General features: G+C 48.1%; 1 protein-coding gene across 1 annotated transcript in view; it reads left to right on the top strand.

The window, feature by feature from the left end:
• Positions 1–10,322, top strand: part of ptchd1 (patched domain containing 1) — a gene marked incomplete at its 5' end in the record, with an annotated part of 36,684 nt that overhangs the window by 25,360 nt on the left and 1,002 nt on the right. Inside the window, 6 exons of the mRNA XM_079530690.1 lie at positions 2,455–2,636; positions 3,420–3,647; positions 4,183–4,701; positions 9,082–9,258; positions 9,907–10,086; positions 10,117–10,322. The exon at positions 10,117–10,322 is cut by the window's right edge and continues 1,002 nt beyond it. Of these exons, the coding sequence (XP_079386816.1) occupies positions 2,455–2,636; positions 3,420–3,647; positions 4,183–4,701; positions 9,082–9,258; positions 9,907–10,086; positions 10,117–10,322 (1,492 nt within the window). The remainder of the gene's footprint in view (positions 1–2,454; positions 2,637–3,419; positions 3,648–4,182; positions 4,702–9,081; positions 9,259–9,906; positions 10,087–10,116) is intronic.

Here is a 10,322-nt window from a genome sequence, read left to right as displayed (position 1 = left end):
ATGTGCTGCTGTTGTCATGGTTACCGTCGTGGCTGTGGTCACATCGTGATGGAATGAGGGATTCACCGAAAGGGACATTCTTAGCCCGAAAACCCAATATCCGAATTAATCCGATTAATATTACATATCTGTTTTCCTAGCATTGCTGTCATGGCCGTACCTTAAAGCTGCCTGATTTATGGCAAAAAACTTCAATAATAATCACCATTATGGGTCCATAAAACATGTATTCAGCTCTTTTGAATGCATTAAGCATACACTATTCGGTGATATATTTTCTGCCTATTTGGGCCCGAAACCGAATTGGCCGAAAATGCATTTTTAGCCATCTGCAGCATATTTTCTGCGGCCGAATATTCGGTGCCTCACTAGCTGGAATGTAACGTAACCCATTCTGGGCGGGAACCCCTATTGGTTCCCGGGGAGCAAAGATATTTTCAGATGGGGGTCGGCAGCCAAATTCATATTTTTCTGGGGGTCCTTGACATGAAAATGTTTGAGAACGACTGACATTAGAAACATGAGGTATTTCAGAAAACTGTCAGGATTTAGAAGCCTTTTTACCAGCATCTTCGGAGAAGTGCTGGTCAGTATTCGCATGGGAAACTTGCAACACTAGATCAACTTGCAACACTGGTAGTCGACTGGTAGATCATTCTGCTGAGTGTTGCCAAGTCTGCATATTTCCAGCCTAACGTGGATTCATTCACAGTTGCTTGCCTGGTTTGGTTTTTGGAGGCTGGTTAGCTTATTTCTGGCACGACAGTTGGCAACACTGGCAACCATACTGCCGAGTACTTCTGATTGCTGATTGGCTGCTTTGGCTGCCTTTCTCTCAGTCAGTTCATTCTGACTCTCTGAGTCAAACTTCCGCGATCATGGGACATGGATGGGAATGTGCAATCAAAATCGCCAAAGCGAACTCTATAATCTCAATACTTAGGAACAAACCAACTATTTACGAGGAACAATATTGATGGAACTAAGAGATTCGCTGATTTAGCTATATTTTATATACAGACATTTAGAAGGAATAAGCAAAATCGCTATGCAACATTTCCTCCTCCCTTTTTCGCGAGGCGGAATGTTTGAAGGCACACACACAAATATGATTGATACTTTGGGGGGTCACAGCCTGAAAAGGCTCCTAAAAATGCTAACCTTATATTAAACACACATAGATACGGAAGATGCTGGTTATTATTCATAATGAATCATGTCTTGTTTTTAAAAAAAATCTAAAAAGGTCTAAATCACTCTGGGCCAGACCTACGCTGTAGAGGCTATCATTTGTTTTAGCGGAAGTATCGCCCAAGGAAACAACGTTGATGCTTTACATTCTCCGCGAATGAAACAAAGTGTTGTGATTGGTCAAGAAAATATCGTATCCGGGGGAAATACATCTGACGGATGTTCCGGACGATATACAGTGGGGTTCCCTTCATTTTTGCCTGGACGTCAAATCAGAATCATTAGGTTTTGATAGGTACCTACGGGTAAGTCTTCTCAGCCACACCCCTAGTCCAACCCCCAGATTATTAGCCACACCCCTAGATTTACGGACAGAACCCCACTGTACATCCGCCGATAGCTTCTCTGCCTTACGTTGTGACCAGGCTTTTCTTTTAGCTTCTCTGCCTTACGTTGTGACCAGGCTTTTCTTTATGCTTCTCTGCCTTACGTTGTGACCAGGCTTTTCTTTATGCTTCTCTGCCTTACGTTGTGACCAGGCTTTACTTTATGCTTCTCTGCCTTACGTTGTGACCAGGCTTTACTTTATGCTTCTCTGCCTTACGTTGTGACCAGGCTTTAGTTTATGCTTCTCTGCCTTACGTTGTGACCAGGCTTTACTTTATGCTTCTCTGCCTTACGTTGTGACCAGGCTTTACTTTATGCTTCTCTGCCTTACGTTGTGACCAGGCTTTACTTTATGCTTCTCTGCCTTACGTTGTGACCAGGCTTTACTTTATGCTTCTCTGCCTTACGTTGTGACCAGGCTTTACTTTATGCTTCTCTGCCTTACGTTGTGACCAGGCTTTACTTTATGCTTCTCTGCCTTACGTTGTGACCAGGCTTTACTTTATGCTTCTCTGCCTTACGTTGTGACCAGGCTTTACTTTATGCTTCTCTGCCTTACGTTGTGACCAGGCTTTACTTTATGCTTCTCTGCCTTACGTTGGGACCAGGCTTTACTTTATGCTTCTCTGCCTTACGTTGTGACCAGGCTTTACTTTATGCTTCTCTGCCTTACGTTGTGACCAGGCTTTACTTTATGCTTCTCTGCCTTACGTTGTGACCAGGCTTTACTTTATGCTTCTCTGCCTTACGTTGTGACCAGGCTTTACTGTTCGCAGATAAGTAAGCCTGGGACCGAGGCTATATGTTTAAATGGGATAAACCACGCAGCCAATCAACAGGTGTCTAATCATCGGCCCCTCCCCCCTCTCCAATCAGGTCACGGGCTGTTCGGGTCGTTCGAGATGCTGTCGTCGTGGCGACGGACGTGCGAGGAGCATCACGTGAAGGAGCGCGTGGCGGCCACCTTCGAGGAGGCGGGGCTACGGCTGACGGGATCCACCGCGTTGCACCTGGCGGCGCTGGGCCTGGCCGCCTCCCCCTTGACCAACATGGAGGCTGTGAGTGGAGTGCACGCACACACACACACACACACACACACACACGTACAACACGCACGCACACACACGTACAACACGCACGCACAAACACGTACAACACGCATGCGCGCACGCACGCACACATACACACACACACACACACGTACAACACGCACGCACATGTACACACGGAAATCGAATACCCGAGAAACGGATGGAGAACCGAGCCGAACAATCACAATTTCACATCATCTCTTTCCGGCCAATCAGAATTTGCGTCCTCACCTTCGTGTTTACACAAACAGGTGGACGTGGGAGGGGCTAGCACCCCTCAAAAAATTAAAAAAAATCTTCCTAGTAGAGTCAAAGTACCTGAAGTTTTTGTTATTTTTTGGGGGGGGGGAATGGGACACACGACAGGCCAACAGCACGCACACCAAGGCCCGCCCCCGCTCGATCATGATTGGCGGAAGACCCCTTTCTATCCTGATTGGATGAAGGCTGGGCCACCTAGACAAAAACGAAACCTACTGTGTTTTTTGATCCCCAGGGGTTAACTGGGTGACAGGGAGGAACTCCTTATATGGTCAGCACACTCTATAGTAGGGAGGATTATCACAACAAAACAAAAAAATAAGTGATATTTGAATTAAGTAAAATCACTGAATATACCTTTAAGTAAAAACAGGTGCGTCTGTTCTGCTGCACCGCGACGCTGGGCGTGGCCGTGGGGGCGTAGCTGTGGGGGGCGTGGTTGTGGGGGCGTGGTCATGGGTTAACGACGTCATTCCATTTAACCAACAGGTGCGTCTGTTCTGCCGCACGGCGGCGCTGGGCGTGGCCGTGGGCTACCTGTACACCCTGTCGTTCTACGGCTCCTGCCTGGTGTTCACCGGCTACCTGGAGACGGGATACCGCCACGGCTGCTTCTGTCGCCGCGTCAGGCCGCCCGCGCCCCACCACGGGCCCAACGGGGCCCGGGAAGCACCACGGCCCGCCTGGTACCGATGCCTCATGTACACACGATACCAGGTGGGTGAATGATGGTACCGATGTCTCATGTACACACGATACCAGGTGGGTGGGTGATGGTACCGATGTCTCATGTACACACGATACCAGGTGGGTGAATGATTGTACTGATGTCTCATGTACACACGATACCAGGTGGGTGAATGATGGTACCGATGTCTCATGTACACACGATACCACGTGGGTGGGTGATGGTTTAAAAAAAACGATCTTGAATCGAATCGTGACCCCAAGAATCGGAATCGAATCGAAATCGTGGGACACCCAAAGATTCACAGCCCTACCCTTAAGGCATCCAAGGCGGTAAAAAAAGTGGTTACTCAACAAAAATAAAGTACTCATATGGACCGTATCGGTACTCGGTATCGGCGAGTAGTAAAAATTAAGTACTTGTATTCGTACTCGGTCTGAAAAAAAGGGACAACTCTACCGGTTATATCGTGCGTGCCTAAAACATTTTGACATCGTATCAAAACGTTTTGTAACGGTGACCTCTGTGACCTCTGTGACCTCTCTCTCTCCGTCCACCAACCAGGACGAGACCCCCCCTCGGCCCCCGCCACACCCCCACCCCCATCCGCACGCCGCGCCCAACGCCCCCCCGCGGGGTCACCCCCACAGCGGGGGGGGTCACCACGAGAGCAACAACAACAACACGGACCCCCCATGCGTCGGGGGGAGGAGCTACGCCTCGTCCTCTCCTGGCCTGGTGGCCCGACCCCCGGACAGCTACTCTTCTCCTGGCCTGGTGGCCAGACCCCCGGACAGCTATTCCTCCTCGCCAGGCCTGGTGGGCCGACCCCCGGACAGCTATTCCTCCTCACCTGGCCTGGTGGGCCGACCCCCGGACAGCTACTCCTCGCCAGGCCTGGTGGGCCGACCCCCGGACAGCTACTCCTCGCCAGGCCTGGTGGGCCGACCCCCGGACAGCCACCTGCTGCTGGGCTGCATGCAGCGTTGCTACGGCGACTGGATCACCAACACCTACGTCAAGCCCTTCGTGGTCCTTCTGTACCTCGTCTACGTCAGCTTTGGACTGATGGGGTTCCTGCAGGTACGCGCACGTACACGCACGCATGCACGCAGCCACGCATGCAGCCACACACGCAGCCACGCACGCTCGCACGCACGTTAGCTTTGGACCGATGGTTCCAACACATTCCAGCTGGCCATATTAAAACTCCTAAATACGGACAGAAGTACGTGGCCTGTGGTTGAGGTTGAGTTGTGGAGAAGGACAGAAGTACGTGGCCTGTGGTTGAGGTTGAGTTGTGGAGAAGGACAGAAGTACGTGGCCTGTGGTTGAGGTTGAGTTGTGGAGAAGGACAGAAGTACGTGGCCTGTGGTTGAGGTTGAGTTGTGGAGAAGGACAGAAGTACGTGGCCTGTGGTTGAGGTTGAGTTGTGGAGAAGGACAGAAGTACGTGGCCTGTGGTTGAGGTTGAGTTGTGGAGAAGGACAGAAGTACGTGGCCTGTGGTTGAGGTTGAGTTGTGGAGAAGGACAGAAGTACGTGGCCTGTGGTTGAGGTTGAGTTGTGGAGAAGGACAGAAGTACGTGGCCTGTGGTGGAGGTTGAGTTGTGGAGAAGGACAGAAGTACGTGGCCTGTGGTTGAGGTTGAGTTGTGGAGAAGGACAGAAGTACGTGGCCTGTGGTTGAGGTTGAGTTGTGGAGAAGGACAGAAGTACGTGGCCTGTGGTTGAGGTTGAGTTGTGGAGAAGGACAGAAGTACGTGGCCTGTGGTTGAGGTTGAGTTGTGGAGAGAGAGAGGTAGAGAGACCTATAGATAGAGTAAAGAGAGAGAGAGAGAGCCTGTGGTTGAGGTTGAGTTGTGGAGAAGGCTCTGAATCCTGATTGAAGGGGGGATAAAAGGTTAGCCTGGCTAATAAGCCAGACTAATATCACACAACACTGTCGCGGTATATCAGTCTGGGCTGGCTCCACTTGGATTTCATTTCCCGGGGAACATTTTCTCTTTGACGCAATTGGTCAGAGCTACTGTCAGTCAAAAGTCTCAAGCATTGAACGTCACTGTACCAAAGCCCGCCCATATTGCATACCGTGTCCCGATTGGTCCGACCTGTTCTCTGCTGTAGGAAAGAGGCGTGCTACTGAGCCTCGCCAGACCGTAATCCGCTGGTAGGCAACTTTTTTTTGCCAACGGCTGATTCGGTCTGGTTTATTAACCAGGCTAATAAAAGGTTGCCACGCTTTCGCAATAGTGCAAACGCTGGAAATGGCTCTGTAGTTATTTATGTCCGTTGGGTCTCCAGTTTTAAAGATGGGGGTGACTCTTTGAGGGGAGTGAGGAGGTAGACAGAGACAGATTGAACAGGTCTGCGAGGGGATACATTAAAGGAGAATTCCATGCTAGAAGGCTTTCTTACCTTTCTTACCTTTCTTTGTAGTCGTTACGTCCCCACCAAAGAGCTCCAGGTGTTTTTTTGTGCAAAAACTCCTTATTGGCTATTTCCCCTACCATAAGCCCTCAATGAATTGCATTGCATTGAATGGGAATTGAATGGGGCTATGGGGTGTTAATTCGCTTATTTCCATCGAAATAAGTAGTAAAGTGTGCCGCTTGGGATATTATTTACATTATGAAGAGAGGATATATACAAAATAATAATAATTTTGAGCGATAGAAATAAGCGAATTAGCACAACACCCCATAGCCCCATTCAATTCCCATTCAATCCAATGCAATTAATTTAGGGCTTATGGTAGGGGAAATAGCCTATAGACAAAATAACACCTGGACCTCTTTGGTGGGGACGTAACAACTACAAAGAAAGGTAAGAAAGCCTTTTAGTATGGAATTCTCCTTTAATATGTGAGCAGCAAGTTTAACACATTTAGTGTTCAACGACATCCGACATCGGTAGGCTGAAGTTTTCTTTTAAAGAAAAGGAACCATTATGGCCGTTTGTGTTTGGGGAAGCAGCTGTGACATCTATAGGAGTCTGTGTTGGGAACTACAATAACCAGCTGTAACATCTATAGGAGTCTGTGTTGGGAACTACAATAACCAGCTGTAACATAGGAGTCTGTGTGTTGGGAACTACAATAACCAGCTGTAACATAGGAGTCTGTGTGTTGGGAACTACAATAACCAGCTGTAACATAGGAGTCTGTGTGTTGGGAACTACAATAACCAGCTGTAACATAGGAGTCTGTGTGTTGGGAAGTACAGATAACCAGCTGTAACATAGGAGTCTGTGTTGGGAAGTACAGATAACCAGCTGTAACATAGGAGTCTGTGTTGGGAACTACAATAACCAGCTGTAACATAGGAGTCTGTGTGTTGGGAACTACAATAACCAGCTGTAACATAGGAGTCTGTGTGTTGGGAAGTACAGATAACCAGCTGTAACATAGGAGTCTGTGTTGGGAACTACAATAACCAGCTGTAACATAGGAGTCTGTGTGTTGGGAACTACAATAACCAGCTGTAACATAGGAGTCTGTGTGTTGGGAAGTACAGATAACCAGCTGTAACATAGGAGTCTGTGTTGGGAAGTACAGATTACCAGCTGTAACATAGGAGTCTGTGTTGGGAAGTACAGATAACCAGCTGTAACATAGGAGTCTGTGTGTTGGGAACTACAATAACCAGCTGTAACATAGGAGTCTGTGTGTTGGGAACTACAATAACCAGCTGTAACATAGGAGTCTGTGTGTTGGGAACTACAGATTGAGGACAAATGGTTATTGAATGCTTGGGAAATGAGAAGAGGGTCAGAGGTAATGTCGTTATGGATTTGGATCTGCTTTATGGGTTTCTTATCCGTTTTGTTGAGAAAAGTATTCAGTTTATTCCAAAATTGTTTGGGGTTGTGGAAATCATGTCTAAAACTGTCTTTATAGTAGTTAGATTGGGTGCAGTACGTTAGTTAGACTAGTCATTGGTCCGATAAACGACAACCCACCTCAAACCCTAACCTAACCATAACCGCAAGCACGGGAGCAGACGCCATGTCGAACTAATGCTCCGTCGGATTTACATGCGGTCCCCAGTTAGATTTAGCATTTCTTGTTTGGGTCTTTGATTGGTTCCTCAGGTGTCTGTAATGTTCCCAATCACCAGGGTCTCTTGTGGTCCGGTATTTTCACCAGGCTTTGTCCCTTTCTTTAAAGAGATGAATACATTGTGAGTTAATCCACGGTAAATGTCTTCCTTTGGCTTTACAGCATGTTTACATTACATACTTCATGCATTTACAGCATGTTTACATTACATAATTCATTATTACAACTCAGATTTATACATAGTACTCTGTCTTCTTTCCCAAGCTTGACAAATACAATCTGCCACAACAAAAGTCCCTTTGGCAAAACATATCCATGTTTTACATAGTCATTTAAATCTAGGAGATCCCCACAGATTAACACCTTGGAGGCCCTGGGCGGAGTTATCTGTCAAGTTCAAGGTCATGGTCAAGTGCCCAACACAGAGATTGATAAATAGGACGGAGATTAATGATATCAAAACCGTTCGCTTCGCTCCACAGCCTAGGAGCGCTTGTTGCCCATTCCGATGACGTGTCAAAAAGTGACACGTCATCGAAAATCTCCCTGCCTGTTTAGCTGACGAAAACGAAAATCTTAAAACGATCATAACTCCCGATCTAAATCATCCCGTCTAATTCTGAAAAAAGATCCTGTGTTAGACGGCGCTCCGCGGTCCAGTCGCTAGTCGCGATAGATTTATTATTACCTCCCGTTGCTGTCGATCGACTCTAGAGTGGTGTGGCTATAGAGCGTCGCAGTCCCGCCCCCTACCATGGCCCAGGAAATGATTCTCCGTTCATTTTCCTCATAGACATATTTATTTAAAGACGTTTACGCCGCGGACAAAGACAACTCTTGTCGTGACAAATCATGACAACAAACACATTTTTTTGGGCCGGACAAATAATTAGAAATAAGAAAAAAACAGCAGGTTATAACACTTTTTTTGTTGTTTTTCTTCTTTGTAATTATTTGTTTGGTCCAAAATATTGTTTGTGTTGTCATGAGTTGTCACGACTCGAGTTGGCTTTGTCCGCGGCGTAACCGACTTTAAATAAATACTTTAAGAAATGTCTATGAGGAAAAATGCATTGGGATTCATTTCCTGGTTCATGGTAGGGGGCGGGACTGCAACGCTCTATTGTTAGCTGCTACACAGACATGCACACCAGCTTCCGGTGCGCCGGTTAAAGTGGTCCGTGCGCTATAAATGATGGGCACATGGATGAAATGGATTAAATAGTTCCGGGCCTCCAAGGTGTTAACCAAAATATCCCTTAAGTCATCATATTTAGAGCAGTAAAACAAAAAGTGAACTTGGTTTTCAGTATGGAAGAAGTCCCAACAACTCAACTCAAAACTGTCAGGATTTAGGAGACATGTTGTAGAATCTGGTTTCAATCTGATAATCTGCCCGGTAACAGGTGACCCAGGGGGCGGACCCCAGCGCTCTGGTTGCCATGGATACCGCCACGGTGCTGTACGCGCGCGCACAGCAGCGATACTTCAGCTCCTACTCGCCCGTCATCGGCTTCTACATCTACGAGAGCGCCCCCTACTGGAACGCCTCGGTGCAGCGCGACCTGCTCGAGTACGCCAAGGTATGTATACGACCATGGGGGGTCCGGGGACCCCCAGTGCACGGTTCTCAGACTGCTTGCTCCAGCGCCACCCCAGCACCACCGGTGGACTCTGCTATTCCTGTTATTATATATCCCTGACTGTAATTCAGAGAGAGAGAGACAGAGAGAGAGAGAGAGAGAGAGACAGAGAGAGAGAGAGAGAGATCAGAGACGTGTAACTTCCCACAGATTACAATCACCCAAAAGGAGAGTTTAAAAACCACCAAATGTTTATATCCAAATTAATGCAAAAACATTGAAATACTGCTGTTAACTTTCAAAAGTATAACGCATCTCCTATATGGATGTATAACTATCTCTGACAGAAAATCTTTTTTTATAGTTTCACAAGATAGTTTTACCCAAAGTGTTAATGTAACACAGCTCTGTGTACACCTTTATTGTATTGTTTTATCTTGATTGTCTTGTTCCACTTTGGCTTTGGCAATTTAAACGTGTGTTTTCTCATGCCAATGAAGCTCCTTTGAATTGAAAAATGTAATTGAATTGAGTCAGAGAGAGAATACTAATAATGCAATTTTGTAGTTTTCTAACTCGAGTAAAACCTTGAATCCCCGATTCTTCCATTCTGATTGGTTTGTTGTTGTTGCTCCTCCTCCCACACAGGGCTTCCAGCGAATCAGCTGGCTGGAGTCGTACCTGGGCTACCTGTCGGAGCGCAACATCTCCGCCGCGCAGCCGCGCCGCAACTTCACGCGCACGCTGCGCCGCGACTTCCTGCGCGACCGCCGCTTCGCACACTTCGCCGACGACATCATCTTCGCCGAGCGGCCGCCGCCCCCCGTCGTCGGGGGGGGAGGAGGGGGGAGGAGCCGGGCGGAGGAAGGGGAGGAGGACGGCGGGGAAGGGGATGAGCCAGACGTGGCGGCGTCACGCGTGTTCCTGGTGGCGCGCACCACGGAGAACAAGCGCGAGGAGATGTCCGTGCTGCTCGACACGCTGCGGCGCCTGTCGCTCACGTCGCGCGTCCGCTTCCTGGTCTTCAACCCGTCCTTCGTGTACCTGGACCGCTACGCCGCCGC

Source organism: Electrona antarctica, assembly GCF_951216825.1.
Source record: "Electrona antarctica genome assembly, contig: scaffold_55, whole genome shotgun sequence".
NCBI lineage: Eukaryota > Metazoa > Chordata > Actinopteri > Myctophiformes > Myctophidae > Electrona > Electrona antarctica.
The sequence above is the reverse complement of the archived record's forward strand: the minus strand, read 5'-3'. Positions and strand labels throughout refer to the sequence as shown.